Genomic DNA, 27513 nt, shown 5'->3' on the forward strand with positions numbered 1-27513 from the left:
TGGGAGAACAGGGGTATAAATTCAGAGAAGGGAGAGGAATTGGAGGAGGCATGACCTGGCATTTTGTATTATACAAAGCTTCCCAGGTGATACTGATGAAAACAGTTTGGCACAACTTAGTGGATCAGTATTTGGGAATCACTGCTGTGGGCCAGGATGGTACTACCAGGCAAATATACTTCTACCAGTAAAAGTGACAACTGGACTTGGGGTTAAGAAAGATTTTCAGCAGAAACTCTTCTTTTCCTATCCCCACTGATGCCTAGCACACTTAGAGAAATACTAGCCTAGATCATGAAAGTGAGAGTCCACAGTGGAGTTGAAAGATTTCAAGGAGGGAAAGCTTCTGCTGGGTTTTAGTGGAAAAATCTTGCTTCCCAAACTTAGAAGGAGAGAAAAGCTTGCCAGGGAAGGGGAACAGCATGTATTCAGGAAAGTAAAACTGGGCTTGAGAAATGATGTTTTGAAAAGTTGTTTAGAAGAGAGGGCTCATGCAAGGGGAGGCTCAGTTTTAGAGAGTATCACATTCCCTACTTAGGTTCTAATCTGTTTTTATTATGGAAAAATGTGAATACCAAGTCTGGAACTCTATATATCTCAATTCAATAAACTGTATGCTACTTTTGCTTACTCAAGTTACACTCAAAAAGTTATGTCATTAATTTCATTATAATCTGCACATCTAGGATAAACACTTGGCTTAAATTTTTTTTCATATTTCGTTTTTTAAATAGGGTTCTGGGTTGTTTAGTTGATTTTATTCACCTTTATTTATTTATTTTTTTTGAGACAGAGTCTCACTCTGTCGCCAGACTGGAGTGCAGTGGTGCAATCTCAGCTCACTGCAACCTCCACCTCCCAGGTTCAAGCGATTCTCCTGCCTTAGCCTCCCGAGTAGCTGGGTCTACAGGCACGCACCACCAGGCTCAGCTAGTTTTTGTATTTTTAGTAGAGACGGGGTTTCACCATGTTGGGCAGGATGGTCTTGCTCTCTTGACCTCATGATCTGCCTGCCTCGGCCTCCCCAAGTGCTGAGATTACAGGCGTGAGTCACCGTGCCCGGCCGATTTTATTCAACTTTTATACTTAATAGAGAGAAGCCAGCACTACAATACCTGGTGATGATGACAAAATATTTGCATACAAGATGTTTTGCAAAGGATGTCAGAAAGAAAGAATAAATTTCCAAGACAACTATCAGTACAACTAAGATTTAATGGTTTGTGTTTATGCAACTTGAACCAAATACCAATATTATTGTTACCTGAGTGAGTGATTCCTGGTAAGATCAGGTTGACGCTCCTGTAGAATTTCAAAGATATTGGGTTGACGTAGAAATGCAACAATCTTGTCATTGTAAGCTGAAAAAAAAATCAAAAAAGACAACAATTTAAAAAAGAATCTATTTTTAGTTTTATGTATATAAATCCAAACTTGTGTGCCCCACCGGGTTCAAGCGATTTTCCTGCCTCAGCCTTCCAAGTAGCTGGGATTATAGGTGCCTGCCACCATGCTCAGCTAATTTTTTTGTATTTTTAGTAGGGATGGGGTTTTGCCATGTTGGCCAGGCTGATCTCAAACTCCTGACCTCAGTTGATCCACCTGCCTCGGCCTCCCAAAGTGCTAGGATTACAGGTGTAAGCCACTGTGCCCAGCCTATAAATCCAAACTTTTCAAAATCATCTGTTTTTCAGCCAGGCATGGTAGCTCACACCTGTAACCCCAGCACTTTGAGAGTCTGAGTTGGGAGGATCACTTGAGCTCAGGAGATTAAGACCAGCCTGGGCAACATAGTGAGAACTTGTTTCTATTGAAAAACAACAACAAAAAAATAAATAAATGAAATCTGTTTTTCTGGCTAATATTACTTATATTCAAAGTTATAGTTTGGAACTAGACTATGCCCACCACTATAGGGGCTTACATTCCAATTTGTATCTAACCTTTTATATGATTATTGGACTTAGGTCTGTTAGCTGTGGCTTAGTTAAACATTCTTAGTAAACTCATTTGACAAGCCATATTTATTATCAAATGGCAAGATGAGGTCACCAACGAGATTCTAGATCTTGATCATTTTAAGCTTACGAAAATCAGCCTCACAGAAATGACAAGTCAGAAATGAAAAACCATCTTCTGATTGATTAGCAGCCAGCCAGGGAGGTAAAGAGGCAGAACTCAATTTGCCAAAATGTACTAGTTGCCAGCAACAACTAGGACCAAAATGCAGAGGACAAACTATTCTAAAAGTCTACGTGGAAATCAATGCCATTAAGCCACAAATAGCTCTTTACCAAACCAACTATACCAACAGCTACAACACAACCATCATCACGAACCATGAACAAAATGTGTTTAGAAAAATCTAAATCCCAGTCAAGGTTGGCTAAAGAAACTTAAAAATAGTTAATTACAATTTATTAAGGATACCGTTAATACTCTTTTGTCAAGAAAATGAATTTGTTTACTTAAGATGATTCATCTTGATTATATTTGTTGATAATCATAAATAGGCACAAATATATTTAAATTCACAGAACTAGGACAGAGTGTCTAAATTCTTAAACATCAGAGATTCTGGTATAGGATATTATCAAGATACATGCCTTTCTTTAACAAATAATTAAACAAAAGAAGTATAATAATTCTGTAGAGATCTGCCATTTCCAATCTTACCTGCATCATATTGCCTATAACATATCTATTTTAGCTATGTATATTTATATATACAATAACAATAACAATTTTAAAGAAATACTACCTGCTAAAATGGAATACCATTGTCAACTCAAATGTTCCCTAAGTGCACGTTTCACTATATATGAATAATGAAGACACTTGGATAATTATTGAATTGGGGTTTATAGTGCATCTGAGCTCAGAGCCCACATAACTGTCTAAGCAACAATTTTATAGTGCTTTAAAATTCCATGTGCAGTATTTAGTGTCATATTAGCAATAACATAAAAAAAAACCTAGACTGTTAGACTTCAACCCTAGATTTCTTCTTATCCAGAGGTCAAACTTCTTAGGTCATGGGCATTATATTGAATTTCGCGACATTTTTTTTTTTTTTAAATTTAAAGAAGACGTTTTAAAACAAAGATAAATGGAGAGCTGGTCTAATTTTTTTTTTTTTTTTTTTTTTTTGAGATTGGGTCTTGCTCTGCCCCTAGGCTGGAGTGCAGTGGTGCGATCTCGGCTCACTGGAACCTCTGCCTCCCAGGTTCAAGTGATTCTCCTGTCTCAGCCTTCCGAGTAACTGGGACTACAGGTGCGTGCCACCATGCCTGGCTAATTTTTTGTATTTTTAGTAGAGACGGGGTTTCACCGTGTTAGCCAGGATGGTCTCGATCTGTCGACCTTGTGATCTGCCCATCTCGGCCTCCCAAAGTGCTGGGGTTACAGACGTGAGCCACTGCGCCCAGCCAACCTAGTCTAATTTAAGACGGAGCACGGAGCCCCTATGGCCTCCCACCAGTCTGTCCACTCCACCTGCCTTAGGCGCTCCAGGTTTGGCAACCACTGATCTACTTCAACCTCATCCTTTTAATAACAACTCAAGTTGTTTTTCAGGCCTTTCTCCCACACTCATTTATTTTTATTTTACTATTTTAGAGGTTCTTGCTGCCTTCTATTTGTGACAAAAGCCCTTAAGAATGTGCTCTCTTTGATTGTTCATTTTGTGAGGCTGCTACAGATTCACACACCATTTAAATTCTGTCTTGGCCTTAAATATATACTAAGTATATGCTAGTCCAAATTCTTAATTTATAATGATTGCATAATGTATTACCTTAATAAATTATTTTTCCTTAACTTCAATAATCTAATCTGATACCTCTACTCAGGAAAGGTAGGGTGGTATTAAAAAACAATCTCATCCTTTAGGATATTACAAGACAGAAGCCCTTTGAGACTCAAGTCTGTAGGATTTTGTTATACATTTCTTAAGGATAATGCAGCAATTTCTCAATATAGGGCAAAAAGTAGCAGGCTAACAACAGGGGAAGTATCAGCACAGTGTACATGGTACAGATAATGGCACAAAAGGACAGATGATTTCTGGAAAGGGATGACATACCCACTGGAACCATGTCCTGGTACTGTGGCCTACTGACTGTATTGAATGTACTGGATGGCCTGGGAAGAACTGGTGGTCCTGCATGTCGAGAATCTTCTCCTACCTGCAAACAGAAGCATCATTTATGTTCTGCACCAAGAGCCAGAATGCTCTATATCAGCATCCCAAACCAAGTTGTTCAAAATATTAACAATGAGCATGGTGAAGTACCACTTGATCAGAACAGACACCAGCTGTGGGGCTGAAGCAGGGTTCTTAGTTATTGAAAGCCTTGTTTTAGTGGCTAAATGGTGGGGGGAGTTGAGGCATCCACATTCTTGAGAGGGGCTGGGGCAGTGACTCTTTACCAAGTGGCACAGAAGTAGTTCAATCTGCTTATAATTACTGAGGCTGCAGCAGCTAAACAGCAGACTTGTTCATCAGTACTAACTTCTGCATTGACAGAGCACAGTCTGCAACAACAAAATCAAAGGGAAGACTGAGTGGTATAAATGTTTTGGGGCAGTGCCAAGATATTTCTTCTTTTGGCTAAGGCAGGCCAGGGAATTCCCTGGCTCAGCAGAGGAGGGGTTGAAGAGCAGCAATCTTCATGTGGGGTTTCGAGTTAGTGTATTATCTCCTCAGGAGCAATTCTCCATGCCTATTAGAACACCTGGTACAACAGATCTTTCTGGTTTGAGCCTCCCACACCAGGGTGCTAATAGGAGCAGGTGTGGAGGAGCTAAATAGAGTTGTCCTAACCAGAATTATTTATTGCACCTAATATAGATTTAGAAACTCATACATACAAGTAGATAACCAAAAATACCCATTAACAGCCTTACCAGAAAACTCTAATGTTGTTTTTGCTTCTGCTTTAGCATTTTCCCCCACATTACAGAAATCTTTTGAGACAATAGCAGAACAGCAGTATAAGAGAGAATAAGAAAAAATAACATACTGTACTGGATTTATAAACTGGGATTTTGAAAACAGAGTTTTATTCCACCCACAACCATTTGCAGCCCTTTTATCATGTTGCATCACTTGGGTATTTGCTGAGGATTTTTCTAAAGACTCTAATGCTGGAAATATCCTCCCCACCCTCCACTGCTTGCTTGTCCTTCAAGAATGCTCTCACTCATTCTTCAAAGCATAGTTCAAACAGCCCCTCCTCGACAAGGTCTTCCCTCTCCTTCAAGACCAAGTTAAATACAACCTCCTCTGAGCTCCCACAGAACAAACAGAACAAGCAGCTGCCATTGTGAGCAGTTTATATTATTTGTCAATTATACCTCACTAAAGCTGGAAAGATATAAATAAAAAGAAGAAAACATGATTATCTAAAGGTATATTTTTCTTTCCCAACTATTAAAAAAGAAAATTTACAAAGCATTTTTCATTCATATTTTTATTCATTTGTAGTAGGCTTTCATATTTTCCTTTCCTATTAAGAATGCGGGAAATGTGTGGGCCGGGCACGGTGGCTCACACCTATAATCCCAGCGCTTTGGGTGGCCAAGGCGGGCGGATTACAAGGTCAACAGATCGAGACCATCCTGGCCAACATGGTGAAACCCCATCTCTACTAAAAATACAAAAATTAGCCGGGCACGGTGGCAGGTGCCTGTAGTCCCAGCTACTCGGGAGGCTGAGGCAGGAGAATCTCTTGAACCCGGGAGGTGGTGGTTGCAGTGAGCAAAGATCGCGCCACTGCACTCCTGCCTGGCGACAAAGCAAGACTCTGTCTTAAAAAAAAAAAAAAAGAATGCAGGAAATGTGTTATTTATTTGCATCCCTCATAACAGCAACCACTATGTTTCTTCATTGTAGCAGGTGTTTGGTGTTAACTTGTTAGATGGAAAAGACATCAATATTTCTACTGAATGGAATATTTGCTGAAGGAATATAAGACAGTGGCTCAAATGACTCATGTATGTAACTAGAAGTCTTCTCATCCTGCTTCTCTTGAGTTACTGGCTTTGAGGAATGAATACAGCTACTCTCTGGGGAGATCTGATCACTAAGTATAGACTGTTAGTCAGATAACTTATCATTTCAACACTCCAATATATACTTTCTCTCCTCACAGTATGTTGCCATGTCTCATCATTTCCCAGAAAAGCCAAAGGTCTTCTCCCTAAGACCTCAGTCCTTGCAACCAGACCAGCGGACAGTGGGCAATCCCTCTGATGGGCAGCACTTCAGGATGTGCATGCTTCCAACAGCTGTGTCAGAAAGGACACTCCCCCGGAAGGTTTAACAATGTGGAGGGCTGGACACTTAGTCTATATGGACTTATCTCTGGGCCACTGCTCAGTTTCCAGCCATAGGAGGAAAAGTCTTCATGTATCCCTTAGGGTCCCTCTCTCATAAAGGCTACTACTACTAGACCATGAAAATATTCATGTTTTAAGGTAGAGGGGTTGAAAGAAAATGAAAGTATAGCTATTAATCTCATGCATGTTTTCCCAGAAAAATAGTCCTAACTAGACCAAACAGCCAGCTTCATACTGTGAAGTCATGATAAGGTGAGTGGTTAAAGGGCACGGGCTATGCAATAAAATATCAGACAGAGCCCTAATTGTGCTACACATCACACACAAAGTCCAAAGGTGAGAGGTCTGTTCTGCTTTTAAGATGAATGTTGTTAGTGTCATTCAGTTCACCACTAATGGGTTACATGACAGCAAGGTAAAGATTTATTAGCTACTCATAAAACAGAAAAATTTTTGCACATACCTCATCCTGTAATATATTTGTATATCATTTTTATATGAGCTTCTCATGTGTACCCTTCTATATCTGCACTTAGAACCAGCAAACACATGATGCATTGGAGCAAGTATATAAATCACGAGGGGAAATTCCAAGAGTAGAATTTTGATGAATCAGATCCAGTTATTTATTGTATTCATATTTTTTCTTATACAAAATATATGGATACAAAGATATTTGATGTACAATATAATACTGAAAATATGACATGCACATAGACACAGAAAAGGCATGTAAAGGTGGGTAAAGGATCCAAATTCTATTGTCTAAGGGAATTTTCAGAAACAATGTAAATCAAGTGATGGTATATAATCAAATCATAAGCCCATGTGAAGGAGAAGAAAACTTGACTTAAGACATTTCTTTTATATATTGAAGCTGCAAAAGGAAGAAGTGAAACAAGGGTTGTTCTTTTTTTTGGTTAGGATATTAGAGGGCCCTCGTGTGGTTACCATTGGTCCCTGCAAACCGGTAAAGTAGAGCAGTTTTTAGTAATTCTTAGTTCAGCCCTTTTTCTCCAGGCACATAAAGTATATAAATCAACTCTCTCAAAAATATCCTAATTTTAAAGAATACTAGTGAGGATTCCATAATCCCATATCCCTGGATGGATATTTTAATGTAATATAGAAAACTTCACTTAAGAAATTCTATCATCTCATACCAGTTAGAATGGCAATCATTAAAAAGTCAGGAAACAACAGGTGCTGGAGAGGATGTGGAGAAATAGGAACACTTTTACACTGTTGGTGGGACTGTAAATTAGCTCAACCGTTGTGGAAGACAGTGTGGCGATTCCTCAGGGATCTAGAACTAGAAATACCATTTGACCCAGCCATCCCATTACTGGGTATATACCCAAAGGACTATAAATCATGCTGCTATAAAGACACATGCACACGTATGTTTATTGTGGCACTACTCACAATAGCAAAGACTTGGAACCAATCCAAATGTCCAACAATGATAGACTGGATTGAGAAAATGTGGCACATATACACCATGGAATACTACGCAGCCATAAAAAATGATGAGTTCATGTCCTTTGTAGGGACATGGATGAAGCTGGAAACCATCATTCTCAGTAAACTATCACAAGGACAAAAAACCAAACACCGCATGTTCTCACTCATAGGTGGGAATTGAACAGTGAGAACACTTGGACACAGGAAGGGGAACATCACACACCGGGGCCTGTTATGGGGTGGGGGGAGGGGGGAGGGATAGCATTAGGAGGTATACCTAATGTAAATGATGAGTTAATGGGTGCAGCACACCAACATGGCACATGTATACATATGTAACAAACCTTCACATTGCGCACGTGTACCGTAGAACTTAAAGTATAATAAAATATATATATATATATATATAAAAAGAAATTCCACATTTAACCAAGTTATATTCATTTCTTCCTGTGAGGCTGAAAATGGGTGTGCAAATGGGCTTATCATCTTCCTGTCTCGAACATTTTAGTACATTATCAACTCCCTCTCACCTTCCTCTGAGTCAAAAAATCTTAAATTTCTTCAGTTTTGCCTCATATATCCTACCTTTTTAAATTTGTGATTTAGGCTGTATGTATTTCCAGAGAAGCCCTGTCAACATTCGAAAGCTTTTCAGCCTCTAAATCAAACTCAAAAAAAAAAAAGAAAGAAAAAATGTTTTAAAAAAATCAGTCGAATTCCTCAAACCATCACATACTAGAAGCGTCTATCAACCAACAGGTCAGTCCCCAAAACGCATGACTCACCTCACCCGCACTGTGGCTGCGTTGCCTTGTCAGGTGTTGCCGATGAACCAGCGCACTTGTGGGTCTACTGCTCTGAAGTGGGAGCCGGGGATCAATGAAAGTGGTGGTGCGGGAGTTGTGGTCCACAAAGAATGCCTAGGATACAATACACTGAGTCAAATACATGCCGCTCACATGTCTTAGCTGACTTATAACATCAGACGGTCAGGAAAAGACTCACTTCTGAGTCACAATCTTAGCTCTATTTTCTCATAATTTTCAATCTTTGGGGAAATTTCTCCTTACCCACACAGGACAGATCAGATTAGAGAAAGCCAAGCTTAGATGAGATCCAGAACGAAGAGAGCAGGAAGGAACATTATGCCTGGTTTTAGGAAATACTCCATGAGGTAGTCACCAAAGATATGATCCAAGAAGGAAGCCAGAAGAATGGACATTTAGGCTTCTCTTAACTGATGGTCTTTGAGCTCTTACTGTCATATGTGGTATTATAAAGTTCTTACCACCTTGAAACTTTAAAAAAAAAATTTTTTTTTTTTTGAGACTGAGTCTCGCTCTGTCGCCCAGGCTGGAGTGCAGTGGCACGATCTCAGCTCACTGTAAGCTCCACCTCCCAGGTTCACGCCATTCTCCTGCCTCAGCCTCCCAAGTAGCTGGGACTACAGGCGCCCACCACCATGCCCAGCTAATTTTTTGTATATTTAGTAGAGACGGGGTTTCACTGTGTTAGCCAGGATGGTCTCGATCTCCTGACCTCGTGATCTGCCTGCCTTGGCCTCCCAAAGTGTTGGGATTACAGGTGTGAGCCACGGCACCCGGCCGAAACTTTTAAATATCATTGACTTCTCTTCTTTTTTCCTTCTCCTATACAGTAAGCCACAAAATCCTTCTCATTTTCTCACTGTAGTGTCCTCTATTTGTCCCCTCCCAGCCTGAACACCACCCCATTATTTTGGGACTTTATTTTATGTGTGCAAGTACTGGTGGCTTCTCAGCTGCTCCACATCTCTATCACCATAGTCATTTAACTGGCCCGTTACTATAAGAATATTCTTTCTAAACACTTCAATTACATCACCACCCCAATACAAAGCTTCTCATGGCTATCCATTGTCCACAGAAAAGACATTCCTACTCTTTGGTCAGTTTTTCATTACTCTTTAACAGTCTGCCTACATGCCTTTCCAGTTTAGTCGCCCATTACACACCCATACAAACTCATCACATACCGTCTAGAACTTTGGGTAAGTCACTTAAGTTCTCTGAGCTATATATTTCTTACAAAAACATGTCTCCTTCATTCTTAACATTTCTCCCCCATAATGTGTTAGAAGAGTGGAAGCCATGTCTGTCATGATCACTGCAGAATCTCTGATAACATGAAATCATGAATGAGCACAAACCATTTACCTCAGCATTGCAGTAAGATGGACTACAATGTAGCAAAGCATTTTTTGGTCTGTTTGTTTAATTCTAAAACTATACAAGTGCTATCTATCATTATCCTTAGGGGCCCAATGTTGTAAGTTTTCAAAGTAAAATTGACTCAAGGTAATAATGAAACCCATTATCTTAAGTACAATTAGAAATTGTAAGTTTTCCATGATCAGATAGTTAATTAGGTCATCAAAGATGAAAGGGGCTATTAGGAGAGCCAGGAGACTCAGTACCTATAAACCTAGTATCAAGGCACATGATGTATGCCAAATAACAGGCAAAAAAGAACTGACCTTTCAAACCAATGGAGCTCAGTTAACAAAGTACCTTAACACCTAGAGATGAAGGTATCTAGGCAAATGCCAGAGGCAGATAGTATATTTATGCCTATTTAGAAACCTATTTTCCCATTATGGAACAGAATGTTTCATATGGAACTCTATGTACATCATCAAGAAATGGGGCAGGTCCCATATAGAAAACATTTTTACATCTTTATAAAGAAATAACTTTAAGCAATGGATGTACCAGAAAACAAAGCAGAAAAATGGACAGAACAGGAATCTTTCCCAGTCCTTTCTCTTACTATCCAATTCTGGGTACAAAAAAAATAAAGGTTTTGTGTGAGATTTTGTCATCAGCCTCACATCCTGGGTAATGTTTCCTCTTCACTAACTTTGAGTGAAACATCCTTCTTCTCAGGTCTTATAAAAAGTACTCCAGTGATAAAACCTGTGTGGACTTGCATTGACAGGTTCTGACCCCAAACGTCACATTGGTCCCATTTGGTTTGTGCTTCTAATACAATTGTCCACTATTTCTGCCACTATTCAAAATGTCATAAAATAGCAATTAAATTATTTTGCACCAATGGATGTGGCTAATACCTATTTTTAAATAATACATATTAGAACCAAACCCATATCCTCTGTATGTAAATGGAGAGTAACAAGCTTTTATTACTAACACAATCCTATTAACCATCTTGTTTAAGGGAAAAATACAAACAGCATAAATTAGAATGGCCTATTTACCTAATTTCTTAGGAATGTTTTGAAGGGATGGGTGGTCATTAATGGTACAATGATGCACTTGCAATTATAAAGACAAGTGGGTGTCTACATGTAGGTCAACTATGATTTGTATGTAGTGTCATAGCCTAATGTGATGTTAAGAGGCTTGTCTAAAATCCATTCTCAAAAGAACTATACTGCAAAAGCCTTGGGAGTAGTGACTGTATAGTCACTCTGTTATCCCCAGTAGCTTTTAGGGCTGTGCCTGGGAGAAAGAGGGTGCTCAGATAAAAACAAATTGCCAAAAACTTGAATTTCCAACCAAAATACAAGGAGACAACTAACAATTAACTAACCAAGTGCTAAAAAGCATGTTCTTGGGCCAGGCGCGATGGCTCACACCTGTAATCCCAGCACTTTGGAAGGCTGAGGTAGGTGGATCGCTTGAGCTCAGAAGTTTAAGGCCAGCCTGGGCAACATGGCAAAACCCTGTCTCTACAAAATATTCAGAAATTATCCAGGCATGCGGTGGCAGACACCTGTAGTCCCAGCTACTTGGGAGGCTGAAGTGAGAGGATCATTTGAGCCTGGGAGGTGGTGATTGCAGTGAGCGAAGATTGCACCACTGCACTCCAGCCTGGGTAGGTGACAGAGTGAGACCCCGTCTCAAAAAAAAAAAAAAAAAAAGCGTGTTCTTTTACCGAAATACTTAAGATTTGGGGGAAAAAAATGAGGGAAGCTAAAGACCCTAAAACCACAAACAGAAGATTTTAATAATCCCATTGTAAATGTACCAGGTTAAAAATTGAGAAGTGGGAGGCAACATAATGATTAAATGCTTCGAATTTGGAAAAAGACAAGCTTGGTTCTGAGCTCTAGTTTGCTACTCACTAGCAATGTCACCTTGGGCAAACTAGTTAAAAATTTTAAACCTCAGTTTCTTTTCCTGTTAAATGGGGATCATAACTACATTAAAGGAAGGTTAAATGAGATAGTTCATATGAATTTTTGAGCATGCTGCCTGTGACACCTCAAATATGAGGTCCTATTATTTTCACAAATAATAGTTTTCTTTTCTGAAACAGTTTCCTAAGGATCACAGTGTTTCTTGCTAAAGCCCATACACAAGGCTCAAAAAAAGGAGGACCAGTGAAAACTGTGTTTGTTACCAGGCTCCTTGTAAGTATGTGTGGCCAAGACTAAGTTCTGACCAGTAAGATGTAAAACATAGTACTTCTGGGAAATCTGATAAGGGACAGATGATCCTTCGTTCTGTCCTTCACCCATCCTACCCTCTGAAACACAAATTTAATAGTGGAGCTCCAGTAGCCATACTGAACCATGGGGATTGTTGAGGAAAAGAGTCAAACTCTGTAAAATATTTGAAGAGATTTATTCTGAGCCAAGCATGAGTGGCCAATGGCTTGTGACACAGCCCTCAAGAGATCCTGAGAATGTCTACCCAAGGTGGACTTGGTTTTATACATTTTAGAGAGGGCTAAGACACCAAAAACACATGCAAGATATATGTTAGTTCAGTCTGGAAAGGCGAGACAACTGGAAGCAGGGGTGGGGGCGGTTCTAGGTCATAGGGAGATTCAAAGACTTTCTGTTTGGCAATTGGTTATTATCTAAAGATCTGGAATCAATAGAAAGGAATGTCTGGGTTATGAAAACGATTGTGGAGACCAAGGTTTTATCATGCAGATGAAGCCTCCAGGTAGCAGGCTTCAGAGAGAATAGACTGTAAATATTTCTTATCAGACTCAAAGGCTCTGTTCTATCAGTCTTAAGGTCTCTGTGTTGGTGTTAATGCTGGTCAGCTGCAAGGCATATCCAACCCCCCACTTTCCATCATGGCCTGAACTAGCTTTTTTAGGTTAACTTTGGAATGTCCTTGGCTGAGAGGAGGGGTCCATTCAGATGGTTGAGGGGCTTAGAATTTTATTTTTGGTTTACAAAATGAAGGATGGCTGAGCAAAAAGTTGGAAGGAGCGGCTAGGTGTGGTGGCTCACACCTGTAATCCCAGCACTTTGGGAGGCCAAGGCAGGCGGATCATGAGGTCAGGAGAGGGAGACCGTCCTGGCTAACATGATGAAACCTCGTCTCTACTAAAAATATACAAAAAGTTAGCTGGGCGTGGTGGCGGGCACCTGTAGTCCCAGCTACTTGGGAGGCTGAGGTAGGAGAACGGCGTGAACCCGGGAGGCAGAGGTTACAGTCAGCAGAGATCGCACCACTGCACTCCAGCCTGGGTGACAGAGCAAGACTCCATCTCAAAAAAAAAAAAAAAAAAAAAAAAAAGTTGGAAGGAGATGGGGGCTTTTGCAACATGATGAACTCCCTGGTCAACCCTAGACTGCCTACCTCTCAACTTCTTTATGTGAGAGAATACACTTTTTTTTTTTTGAGATGGAGTCTTGCTCTGTTGCCCAGGCTGGAGTGCAGTGGCACAATCTTGGCTCCCTGCAACCTCTGCCTCCCAGGTTCAAGTGACTCTCCTGCCTCCACCTCCCAAGTAGCTGGAATTACAGGCACGCACCACCACGCTACCACACCTAATTTTTTGTATTTTTAATAGAGACGGGGTTTCATCACGTTGGCCAGGCTGGTGTTGAACTCCTGACCTCAGGTGATCCACCTGCTTTGGCCTCTCAAAGTGTCAGGATTACAGGCGTAAGCCACCATGCCTGGTGAGAATACAGTCTTGTATGTTAAAATGTATATGGGTTTTCCACTACGATACAGTCAAATCAAATCCCACTGGAAACAGTGAAGTTTCCACACTGCAGAGGAAAGACAGTCTCTCTAAAAGTAAAATCAGAAACCACCATTATATGTAGGGATTTTCCCTATTTGGTGAATAATGATATATCTATCATTCACCTTTAATACAGCTAGAATACAATTCCCAATTTAAGTGAAATGTACAGTTGGAACTTATCAAGCTGGGATTTGAACCCATGTTTCTGTCTGACCCCAAAGCCCAATGAGCAATATCTTTTTCCCCACCTCTCTTCTTTTCATACATTATCTCCTTTTTTCCATTCTGCTTTCTGCCTACCATCTTTTCCTTTTTATGTTCTTCCCACTCCCCTCACACCTTATATCATACTTTATTTTAGGAAAACATTTCATTATGTATTGAATGAGGCTGACAGTAACAGCCACTCACAGTGCTTGGCCTCACCAGTTTCAACACTGCAAAGTTTCAAGTGGAAAGACTGCTACTGATCCCAGACAGCATGCTCTACATACTGCGCCCAATTCTCATCACTAATCTGTTGGAAGGATGGCCATGGGTGGAGAATAGGTCCTATTTGTATCCCACAAGGGGCTCTATTTCAGAGTCAAATGGAATGTGTATATTGTTTACACATGCTTTTTACATCTGCCAAGTACTTAGGGGAAAAGTCTCAATTAAGACCTCCATCAAAGCCACACAGCTAGGGCACTGACTGAATATAGCACTTCTAAGGAGCTATCCCTTGGTGTGAGTTTTGGCTCTGCTCTGGGCCCACTGTGTGACCTTGGACAGGTTTCCTTAGTGCTTTGCTTTATTCACATAAAGGAAATTACTCAGGTCACAGCTGAATTGTGAAAAATAGATTCTACTTTAAAATGAGGAGAAGAGCATGCAAAGTCCAAGCATGCCATTTCTATTTGTGACACACATATCAATTATGTCAGGAAAATGGATCACTTTCCCACAGGAAATGCTACCTAGTTCAAGCCAGCAATGAAGCTGACCTAGTACATTTGGATCACTTTATGTCACAGTTTTTGAATAGCCTGCAATTATTTATGTAAGTATCTATCACATATTAATAAATGCTGTCTAGAGTAGAGTATGTCGAGAATGCAGGCATGAAAAAAGAAATCGTATGGAAAAATAGATCCTTTTCACATTGGCTACTAGCAAAGCAAATTTTGAACAATATTGATTCCCTAATGCTAAGTTTCATTAAGGAAATTCACTCAAGCTTTACAGTGCTGGGCCAACTAACAACTCAAAAACTGAAAGGAATGCAAATACACAAACTCGAATCTCATTTTTAAAAACATCTACCCTTTCACTGCTTCGGGGCATAGTCAGAGTCAGGAAATATGGGCTAGTTGGAGCCAAGTGGTATTTTAGTGAAGCCAAACAAAATACATTTCTTTCTTTACACAATTCTTTCTTTTTTCTTTTTTTAAAAAAACTTCTATTATTTTAAGAAAAGAAAAAGCCATCACTATTTATGAAGAAATACCAACCTCAGGCTCAACAAATCTAAGTTAAAGAAGTTTGAAATTGTTTCCAGTTACTATTTTGCCACTAAGGAATACATATTAAAAGGCTATATAAACAAAATAAAACAAAAAGTGCTTGTAACTATGCTACAGAATGCTACAGAAAGACAGAACATCCGATCTTCCATTTTTCTTTCTGTAAAGAGTTATGTAAACAGTGAAAGGACAATAATTGATAAGCCAGAAGCACTATGTATTGTATCTGCTGTAAATTCTGGTGTCTTAGCCTACAAAGTCTCAGAAGTGCTCAAAAAAAGGCTCATTGTAATCTACTTTCATTTTTTAAAGATTGTATTTACTTACCCATTCTCTTCCTTCCAGATTATAACTCTCTTCTCAGCTCCTGGCTCCTTCCCCCAAGATTCCCCCAGTTATAAGGAATAAACATGCTATTATTTTCTCTATGTCTTAGACAGACTCTTTGTCACAAATAGTGGAGATGAAAAGGGCTGAATGATACAGTTTATCCTCAGTAAAAAATCGTCATGCTAACTTGGTTCTTTTGAAGGAATCAGTAGTCCCAATTATTTCATGACATCTGTATCAGTCACAAAAAAGCTTATAGAAAAGTATTACGTTTAACTGCTATGACTGCAGCTCTAAAGGTGCTAGGAGAGGAAACAGGGATTTGTGGTACTTGGGCCAGAGTCCCAAAAACAGTCGGTTAGTAGATGTGGACAAGCACAATATAAGTACAACACTTTGATGTAAAATGTTAGCTAAGGGAGTGGTATTTTATATGTTGGGAGTGACAGTATTTAGGCATTCAACCTATAAGAGGGGAGCCAGTGTTATGTTGGAGATGGTTTGTACCAGCTCGTGAGAGTGGACTGTAATTTTAAGGAATTCTGTGAGCAGGTTGATGTGATGCTGACAGCATGTAATTGACCATGTTGGGAGAATTTACACCATCAAAACTGGCAAATGCTACAAATCAGCCCTCCTCTCCACCTGCCACAGATTGCTGATTGTTCAACATTTCCCAACTTACAGCTGTGGAAGAGTGGGAATAAAGTTATCCAAATTACCACATTTTAGGTGGAGTAGAAGGGCATTACCATGAAATGTTGAAATCATATACTCATATATATATATTTTAAGATGGAGGTCATATATATATATACACACATATATATATACACATATATATATATATATATTTAAATCCATGCAGCTCATAAAGACAACTGTTAAAAAAGAAAAGGCAAAGGCCATCTCTGTACTTAGGCAATTCCTTCAAGATTCCATGAGTCTACTGTTTTACTCAGAAATTTATTCAGAAAACTGATCTCTGCTCTATTTTCTCATTCAAAAAGGTACACAACCCCTAGACAGTTTATTTTTGCCATTTGCCTTCTATGTATACTTATGCATTAATTTTTTCTAACATATTTTTACCTTTTAAAATAGACAAGAGGTCCTTAAAAACCATGTGCTATCTATCATTTTATAGTTTAATTCCATCAACAGCTAGATTGCTGCATAACTTAAGGTAATTAAACCAGATACCCACCACAAGAGGTATCAGTTGTTTCCAAGCAATTAAAAATGTGTCACAAAAGTAACAAATGTGGTGGTCAAGTAGACAACATATTTTTCAAAATGTAGCACTTATCTTGCTAAGAGACTTTTGAAATTATAATAAGTTGTGGCCTCCAAATATTAAGTTGCACTTTACTCACTGAGATAAATAGGACTTGACCCAGTAAATAGTTGCCATCAGTTTCATGCAAGATTGAAACCAGGGTCTGGGTCATTACTGAAACAACTGTAGCCACACAGGCTATTAGGGTCTGGTAAAATGAGAATTCTCAAATAGGCTCAGCCTGTGGTACTTTCTACCCTACAAATATTTGTTCTGTTCTAAAATCTGTCCTCATAACCATAAATGCTATTTGCTGTGGTTCTCAAAGATGAGTATTTGGACCATTCTGATACTTAAACTCCCAATCTGACACCCAAAGTCAAAACCTCTACAGTTACAAAGCTTGGACATAGCAATGGAAGCCAATTTAGCTGGGAGATATTGTAACACATGATTTCTGTAGGGAAAAACACAACAAACTATGGGAAAGATATTTCACTTTAAATAAGAAGATGGTCCCCATTGTATATTTTTATTTTTTAAAATCTCATGACATTTATGATATGTCACTTATAAAGTTCAAAGTTTCTTCGCATCTTGATTTAGGCCCAAAGAGAATAATCTGGGGGAAAAAACCCTGGGTTAATATTGTTTGAGAGTCTAAAGCAAAGAGGCAGGGGGAAATAGTCCGTATTTAACATCTTAAAGGAAATTTAAAAAAAAGAGACTTTTTTTCTAAAAATTAAATCAAATAATCCCATTATGTAAACTTGAGAAATAACAACTTTCACGGTTTTGTTTTCTCATTATCCAAGTCATCTTGTAGCATTCTCTCAGTTTGACTCTCTGCAGTACAGCATCCACTGATTTCATGTAATTCATATGTGTCTCTTGAAATTCACTCATTATTTCTTCACAGGAACCAGAAATACCCACCTGGTGCTTTCCTGTCTCTGTGCCTTTCCTTTGGGTGTTTTCCCCACCCCATTCCTATTTTCTCTCTCCTCCAAAATCTCTTTTAACCAAACTTCAGCCCATCATTTAAGGCTCACCTCAAATACTGCTGTTATTATGAAAACTTTCCAGGTATCTCATGCCATAAATAAGTCATTCTACAGTGGACCCTTGCATAGCACATACCAGTGCTAAGGCACACATCCTTTTTTTTTTTTTTTATCTTTTTTTATTATACTTTAAGTTTTAGGGTACATGTGCACAACGTGCAGGTTTGTTACATATGTGTACAGGCACGCATTCTTTTATAATTCAAAGAAGAGGCAATTAGGGTAAAAGAACAATGTCTAGGAAAGGGATGGTCAGTGGCTTTACACAGGAAGTACATGATTTTGTGCCAATGTGTCGATCTGATTTCAGTTCCAGTTCTAAATTACTTGGCTTTCAAGGATGTTTCTAAAACCCTAGTTTCATGATCATGGCTGACGGAGAATATAACCACCAGAGCAGAAGTCCACTGATACAGCAAGAGAACAAATCCACTCAGACACCACAGTATCAGAGCATGCATCATACAGAAACAGAGAACATTCCATGTCATTATACAGGTGTAAGGCAGGAGCAAACAGCCCAGGTCAGACTACCCTGCAGTGATCAAGAACAACATGGACAGCAAAAAACTGTAACACCAAAAAGAAACCCTGCTGTGAAAATGCCATTCTCTCAGACCACCACGGTTAAGGGAGACCAGCAGTTCCTTAAGAGGAGGAATAGGATGCTGACATGAATCCTACAGTATATCCCTTATAAGTCATCATGCATTTCCTATAAGAGTAAAATTTCATAATTAACAAATCTGTATTATTTTCATGAAATGCCAAACTGATGAGATTTTTTGGTTACTATTCTATATAGATCCCTACTTCTACCTCTAAATTTCAGTAAATTATGAATGATAATAATACCTACCTTATAAATTATCAGGAGGCTCCCACAGCATCCTGCCAAGCCCTTGCTATCTTCATGATAATTGCTGAAGATATCCCTTCACCCTCCTTACTGGTGAGAGGCAGGAGAAGAGCACAGACTCTGGAGCTGGACTGCCTGGGTGCAAATCCAATTCCACCACTTACGAATTGTGGGACCTTGGTCAATTCACGTAATCATGCTGTGCCTCAGTTTCCTCTTCTATATAATGTGGATAAAAATAGCACCCATCTCCAGGCTGCTGTGAGCACTAAATGAACTAGTGTCTGGCCCAGGGGCAATGCTACGTACTCCAGAATACTACACTAAGTGGTAAATTTTCATCATTGTTAGCACAATGGTACACACCTCAGAAGTGTTGCTGAATGACTAAATAAGTGAAAACACGAAAGGAAGATGTTACACTAGAGAAGAGGAGATGAAGGCAAATTTTAGCCTGAGAACATTTCTGTTAAGAACCATTTCCTTTCATGCAGATGAGGATATGGACATCCTGTTTCATATCAACTCTAGAAATCAGTCATCACTGTGGGAAAATAACTTCATAATAGTTAATAGCTTTGATGTTGCATTACACGAAAAATGTTTTCTCCCTTCAAATGTTCTAGAAGCACAGCAACTCATTTTTAAAAGGGTCAAGGCAGGCAGGGTGGCACGTGCCTATAGTTCCAGCTACTTGGGAGGCTGAAGTGGGAGGACTGCTTGAGCCCAGGAGTTCTGGACTACAGTGTGCTATGCCAATCAGGTGTCCACACTAAGTTCCCCAACAATATGGTGAACTCCAAGGAGTTGGAGATCACCAGGTTGCCTAAGGTAGGAGGAACCAGCCCAGGTTAGAAATGGCACAGGTTGAAACTCCCATGCTGATCAGTAGTGGGATCATATCTGTGAATAGCCACTGTACTCCAGCCTGGGCAACATAGCAAGATCCTGTCTCTTAAAATAAATATTATTAAATTCAATTAAAAGGGGCTAAAATTCCAGGGTTGACAGAAAACCTATTAGCTGCCTATTCATAAGACAGGAGACAGGACTCCTAACATGCAGCCCAAAGCAGAGTAGCCAAATAGAGACCGAGCACCAGCCTCCCTGAATGTTCCTTTAAGTTATTTTAATCTACTGGAAGCTGGTCACTTGGAAAGAAACTTACATGGGAGAATCGCACGGAGATAAATCTGCTTTAGTTAAGGTGTCCAGCTTAGCTAAAAATCTTATTAAAGTCTTAATGCATGACAGAGAGAGATCAGGCTAAAGTGATAAGCTTTTGGGTCTGCCTGCTAATCTGTCTTGTCCACAAGACAGGGGTCCTTCAAATCTTTCACCCCAAACAGGATTCTAATGTAAAAGCCAGCAGCAGATTGTGAGGTCAGCTCTCTACCAGCCTACACTCAGGGTTCTGTACAATGCCAACTTCAAGTTGTAAGACCCAGATTAGTAAAAACATCCCCAGAAAATAGGATGTTTTGTATAGTCATGTTATGAACATGGTTGAGATAATGTTTACTCCTGTTTAACCACCAAAACTTTTATAAAAGCTATGAGACAGAACTTGTTCTTAAGAATACATTACAACTCTTCTTCAATAGTATCCTATATGTAATTGAAACTTTTTTCAAGGTTCAGGGGTTAGTAAAAGAACCTCTCTCCTAAAGTGTGTCTGGCAAGTTATGACTGGCAAGAAGGGACCAACCCCTGCCTTAACAAGTTAAATCTCAACACAGAGCACAAACAGATGCAGCATTATCCATTATCTTAACTTGGGTTTTCCCTGGACCTCTGATTCTCTAATGAACACAGCTCCTCATTCATGATTCCAGGTAAAATCTTGTCAGAGCTGAAAACAGATGAATTCTTGGTGGGCTACTACTCTTTTATACCCAGGTATAATACTACCAGTATTTTTCAAAGTCCTTACTTGGACCATCTATGCCCTTCCATCCAATGGAATATTTACAGACACTGGGCTCTCAGGCTGTTGAACCAAATATAGTACCAGCAAAGCCATATCTTCCCCTGGTGTCCCTGCTTCCAGCTCAGTGTTCTGGAAAGGCTTCTCTGTCACGCCCATCTGACTCTAATTCAGTGTCATTTTACCTGTGGTCCAGGGACATAATCACAAGCCCAATTCTCTTTCATCTCTCCTAAACTTCATGCTTGCCACTTCTAATCTTCTCTTGGCTGGGAATTAGAGGTTTATTAAAAACACTTGCAGAAATCAAGTCAATAGTTTCAATGAGAGTTTAAGGGCTTCTCCCATGCATTTAAATACATGCATTTTGTAACAACCATTTTGACTGCTCATAGATTCTCAGGTAATATTGCTGGAAGCTGAGTTCAGGATAAGTAAGAGGCTATTGTGGTAAAGTTCCCTCTGCTAGAGGGAACTTTGGGGGGTAAATGGCATTTACTGAGTACTTTACGTGTTCCATTTGCCTTGAATGTTGATATACTTTACTCCTTACTTCTTTCAGGTATCTGCTCACCTATGGCCTTATCTGTGACACCTTCCCCAACCACCCTATATGAAATAACATTCTCCATTCCTGTCTTTCACTAGACCTCATTTGTTGCGTTATTTTTAATCATAGCATTAATCAGCTCTTGGCATACGAAGAATAGTATGTTTATTTATTTGTCTATTGCCTGTCTCTGAGACATGAATGCTGCATTCATGAGAATGACAGTTCTACAAAGTAGTTGGCTTACCTGTTTTGCTTAGGTGCTCAATAAATATTTGTTGAACAAACACTCCAAGGGTTGTTAAATACTTTAAATATGTCATTTTAATTTTCCCTACCCTTCAAGTCACATATTCCCAGACTTTTTATAGACAGAGAAACTGAGGTTGGTTACTCAATACTTGCAGAGTATAATGTCATGGTTAAGAGCATGGTTCCTGGAACCAGCCTGGCTGGCCTACAGCGTGGCTCAGCCACTGCCTGTCTCTGTGATGTCAGGCAAGTCACTGAACCATTCTGGACATGGAGCTGCTTATCTGTAAATGGCAATAATAATAGTACTGCTTTATCAAAGTTGTGGTGAGGACCTTAAGAGCTTAAACAGTTCATGGCTCATAGTAGGTACTACATAAGAGTTAAATAAAAATTAAATCTTAGCTGAGGGTCACCTTATAACAAGCACTAACTTTCTCATTCTGATTTCTTACTCATAGAATGACTTCCTGATTGTAACCAGGCTTTCTGGTTCATCCACTTACAGAGGAAGTACGGATGTAGCTATTCTGGCCTGTGTTGCAGTTACACATTTCTTGTCATAAATTAATCAATCAGTGAGTTTTGGTTAATGTGCTAACAAAATCACAGTTCTGAACCAGTAAGACTGAAGCCAAGCCCAGACAGTGTCACAAAGACACACCTCATGTAGTTGCTTGCTTAGTGACCTCCTAGCCACCTTCTCCAAACAATACCACAACTTTTTATTCAAATACCTACAACACAAGCTGTATCACTAGGGATAAGGAAGCACTGCCTGAGAACCCTTTTCTCTAATCAGCAGAGCATAGAGAGAGATGACAGGTAGGAGAGTTTCCAGGGAGAAGTGAATGCTTTGCCAGCCTCACAGCCCTCCCGCCTCTCCCTCCACGACTTCAGAATGGCACAGTCACTGTTTGTGGTCACAAACAACCTGCTGTCCAGGTTTCACTTGAACAGAAGGTGGAATGTTTCACCTCACAAAGAGCCTTGGCCCTCACTTGAAGGGTAGGGCCAAGTGTCGAAGCCACAAGCAGCCCACAGGCATTTGGCACTCCCTGAGGCATCTCCCTCGTGTTACCTTGCCCTGGTGATCATGTTTCATTTCCCATCCCCGCGGCAGCTCTAGCTGTTTGTTCGCGAACATGTTGAGGAATCCCACAAGGTCCCGGTTATGCTGGTAGCGTTCAAAGTGGTGGGTGTCCCTCCGGACTTTGGTGATCATGTGCTTCAAACACGTGTTGTTTGTAAACATGCGGTAGGCACTCTAAAGAAAAGAATGGAGAACCAATGTTAACCCACTTATGACATGCAGAAGCACCAGAAATACTACACAGGGGTATGGCTAATCTTCCAATAAGTAATGAAATGCATATATAGGCTTTGACAGAACTCTAGACCCATGTATGGAAACAGCAGACAGAGCAAAATATCTTGAACAAAATGAAACATAAAGACTACAGAAGGTAAGGCAGTATCCACAGCTGGTGTCTAGTTCTCTTTTTTTAATTTTTATTTGTATTTGAAGTTCTGGGGTACATGTGCAAGAAGAGCAGGTTTGTTAAACAGGTAAACGTGTGCCATGGTGGTTTGCTGTACCTATCAACCCATCACCCAGGTATTAAGCCCAGCACGCATTAGCTATTTTTCCCTAATTCTCTCCCTCCCCCAGTCCCACTCCCCAACAGGCCCCAGTGTGTGTTGTTCCCCTCTCTGTGTCCATGTGTTCTCATTTTTTAGCTCCCACTTATAAGTGAGAACATGTGGTGTTTGGTTTTCTGTTCCTGTGTTAGTTTGCTGAGGATAATGGCTTCCAGTTCCATCCACGTTCCTGCAAAGGACATTATCTCATTCCTTTTCATGGCTGCATAGCATTCCATGGTGTATATATGCTACATTTTCTTTATCCAGTCTATCATTGATGGATATTTGGGTTGATTCCATGTCTTTGCTATTATGAATGATGCTGCAAGGAACATATATGTGCAGGTATCTTTGTAATAGAATGATTTATATTCCTTTGGGTAAATACCTAGTAATGGGATTGCTGGGTCAAATGGTATTTCTGGTTCTAGATCTTTGAGGAATCTCCACAGTGTTTTCCACAATGGTTGAACTAATTTACTAAAGAACAAACATGTTGTGGAGTCTCACTGCACATGGGCCATTAAATCCTGAAGCTGGTTTTAGGAAAGAAACACACAGTCAAAATTATACCACACTGGTGATGAATATGCCACCTTACAGAGAGCCCTGACATAGCCAGTTTCTTCCCCAGTATTGGACTAGGTTATTGGTTCTCTGAGTGAGTGCCAGATGACACAACTAGTATACACTTAAGGGCCAAATTGCATGGAAAAATGCTTGCCATACATTTCTATACTAGAAGGACATGCAATGGAATGAGTTGCTCTCACTGACCATCACACTCAACTGAGATCACAATAGACTGAGGTTTTAGAATCTCACCCTTCATAGAGGCATATAAGCTTGGTGAATGGAATAGCAGGCTGAGGTGCCTGGGCTGTACATCTCATTCTTTTTTCTTTTTTTCTCTTTTTCCCTGTGTATATTTGGTTGGATGTATATGAATGAAATGCAAGTTTAAAAAAACTCCACTATACCACCACACAGAAAAGTGATTGTTTTGTCCAAAACCTTACAGTCTTCATTTCTATGATATTTAAAGAAGATTCCACAAACTGATTATGTCATGATTGTCCACATATGAGTCAGTCAATAAATATTTATTGCATAATACCATGCACAAAACAGCAGAAGAGGAATAACTGTATGGCAGCTGTTTCCTTGAATCATCAGAGGGAATATGATATTCATGAAACTGACCAGGCCGTGAATGATCATCCTGGAACTCTATTCTTCTCAGACTGATTCAAAGGGCTTTGGATTCCTTTTATCTTTAGTGTCTCAGGGACACTAGACTGGGTCTGGACGTCTTCCAGCTTTATGGGTTCTGTTATCTATTTTAGTCTAAATTGCATGGGTTCTGTTATCTATTTTAGTCTAAACTTTATGGGTTGTTATCTATTTTAGTCTAAGACAGCCCAAGGCAAACCCCAAGGACTTAGAGTCTCTGGAAATGATTTCATTTTAATAAACATTTATTGTCTTTGCTGTACCCAGTACTGTGTTCGTTATTAGGGATCAAAGAAGAATGAGTGTGAAGACAGTCAACATTGCTCCAGTCTTTCTAGGATCCCTCAAGATGTGTCATGTCCAGGTCAAAGCATTTATTGCTGATGTGAGTCCCTCTAGAGCTTTCTTCCCTTTGACACAGCAAGTGGCAATGTTTGAACAGGGATGCTCCCCAGCCTGGCTCCCTGGGTCCCTGAGTGACCACAGGGACCCTGATAACCTGACTTGGAATGAGAAGTAATCCTTTGTTAGCTTAAGCCACTGAGATTTGTTGGTCATTATTATTGAAGTATAACCTAAATTATTCTGATTGATTTACCATCATTAAATACTTGTTCCCTATCAAAACAAATTAAAGGAAAGAAGAAAGGAAGGGAGGAGGAAGGGAAGAAGAAAGAAGACCACAATGAACCATCCTTGAACCTTAATTCCTCAGTACACTTGAGTATAAAATACTTTTGAGTCATATTTCAACCGACAGTCTAAATAAGAGGTTTTGATGGCTGTGAGCAGTTGTGTGGTTCAGAGCAGAGAGTACTGTCAGTGCAGGCAGGCCTATGCATGGGCTCTGGGCAATTAGAGAGCATGAGAGGATAGGAAAGTGATACCATGAAAGCAGAGAAGGAAATAACAGAAGTTGGGCAGTGTCAGAAAAAACCTAACTTCAGCTAAGTAACAGTTTTGGCTCTATTGGCTGACTCTGCTTTGAGTTTTAAATACAATCAGCAAGGCAACTGTTTTCTGCATTTGGCTCAGTGTTGCTGATATATTTTCACATAAGTCATTGCAAGTTAGAGTCCTGAGACCACACTAGTTTGTGTAGGGATCATAATGAGCTTTCAGGTCTTACTACCTAAGAGTAAAACAAATATTAAGTCTCTTCAGGGACAAATTATTTGGGGGATAATTCTGTCGGATAAATCATTACATTACCCATTGTTCTAAATAGGTATACCTCTTTATCGCCTTCACTGCTCCCTCTTCTCACTAAAATAACTAAATAGGCCACATTCTGATTTCTTATCTAGAGCACCAGAAATGCTCCTCACTTTGTTAAAAAAGAACTTCATTAGGGCAAGAAGCAGTGGCAATTAAGTTAAGAAACTCATCCCAGCCTCAGACTTGAAGTAATTCCCTGGGGCTGAATAGCTCTTTAAGCACAGAAATCTTAAGGCTGGTCTTATAATTAATTATGTCATTTCATCTTCCTCCTCTCCACTCAATGAAACATGTAGTATGGTGCCAAACACATCTGATCTTGCAAAGAGCATCTACCAAAGTAATTCAATGCAGGAGATTTCTCTCAGTAACTAGTAAACAATCTTTAGATCCACAGCCTTTTCAAGTCTGAATAGTAAGTACATGACTGTTAGGGTCTATACAAAACACTTAAGCCAAACAGGAACATACTTCTAGAGTGCTATGTTTCTATAAAAAAAAAACAAAACTATGTTTGAATAACTGCATATGTTTATGCAAAAACTGTGTGTGTATAGATATGTATATATAGTTTATGTGTGTGTATATATATATGTAATTTCTATATCTATAGTTTGGGAAGGATATTTATACTCCACTTCATATAGAACTACAGTGCAGATTCTAGTCTCAGCTCTGTCACTCATAGAGACAAAGAAAACTACTTAATCTCTGTCTCAATTTGCTTAACTGTAATATGGGATAATAATAACTCCCTTGCTTTCTCCATAGGCACGTGAGATTCAAATCCAGTGGGACAAAGGATGGTAAAGTAATTTGAAAAGGTCAAAATCACTTTAAGAATACAGGCTATAAGTAAGTAAAAATATATAGGGGATTATATCTATCATACCTGTGTTATAACAGATAAAGAGAGTGGCAAAATTGTTCACCACTTTTAGTCTTTGAAGATCTTGGCCCAGCATCCCACATTCTATAAACTGAACAAGGGTCTCCTAAGCTTCATTAATTATGTGCTAAGCCATGTGCTAAGCCATGTGCTAAACCCTGAGGATACAGAGATGAGCAAGGCCTGATCATTCAAAAGGATGAAGAAGGAGAATTATAGGGGGAGGTGGAAGGAAGAGATTCACCAGAGGCAGAAAGAGTTGGAAAAACAAAGGCCACGACAGTCGTGAAAATACTGAAACACACTGACAGAATGAGCAGAGGTAAGAATGGGAGCAGCCCAAAGAGCCAAAAACACTAAACAGGATTAGGTTGACAGAGTTTAGTCTTCATGAAGCTGATATTGACAAAGCTGTGGGTTAAGAGAAAATATTTCCCTTTATTCTCCTGGGGTTTAGTGGTTCTAACTAGGTAAGGATCCTTTTCTATGTTTGTTTGTTTGCTTGCTTATCTCACAGAAAAAGATGCAGTAAATGAATCTGATATTTTACTTGAAACAAAAGTAGGTTAGAGAAGAGCCCATGATACCTATTTCATAACATAGTCTCATGATAATGAACAGAATTCACCTGGGAAGCCACTGCATGTGGACTCGAGTAGTTAAGAGGAATTGGTCATTGTTAATAGTAGACAAAGCCCCTTTAAATGATCTCTAAAGGAAACAACACTTTGTTTTCCTTTGACATAATTTAACTATTCTTTTTAGTTATTCCTTCTCAATTCCCAAAATCCCTGTTCCAACCTCCCTCCTGGTTGTTTCTCATCGTCCTAGCAAGAAATAAGCACTTGATGGTTGAGTGAACGATCAACTGAATTTCTTGAGTGGAGTTTTGTTAAATAACACTCCTTAGAACTTAAATGTGCTTTTGTTTGGTTACGTGTTTGTTTGAGGTTG

At 39.5% G+C, this 27513-nt stretch overlaps 1 protein-coding gene across 7 annotated transcripts in view; it reads right to left on the reverse strand.

The window, feature by feature from the left end:
* Positions 1 to 27513, reverse strand: part of HECW2 (HECT, C2 and WW domain containing E3 ubiquitin protein ligase 2) — a 392970-nt gene that overhangs the window by 75617 nt on the left and 289840 nt on the right. For all 7 annotated transcript variants that reach the window (XM_034954717.3, XM_055108913.2, XM_063595507.1 and 4 more), the window contains 4 exons: positions 22657 to 22842; positions 8595 to 8729; positions 4085 to 4187; positions 1265 to 1361 (listed from right to left, as the gene is read on the reverse strand). In XM_034954717.3, the coding sequence (XP_034810608.1) occupies positions 1265 to 1361; positions 4085 to 4187; positions 8595 to 8729; positions 22657 to 22842 (521 nt within the window). The remainder of the gene's footprint in view (positions 1 to 1264; positions 1362 to 4084; positions 4188 to 8594; positions 8730 to 22656; positions 22843 to 27513) is intronic.

The sequence above is a fragment of the Pan paniscus genome, chromosome 13 (genome assembly GCF_029289425.2).
Source record: "Pan paniscus chromosome 13, NHGRI_mPanPan1-v2.0_pri, whole genome shotgun sequence".
Lineage (NCBI taxonomy): Eukaryota > Metazoa > Chordata > Mammalia > Primates > Hominidae > Pan > Pan paniscus.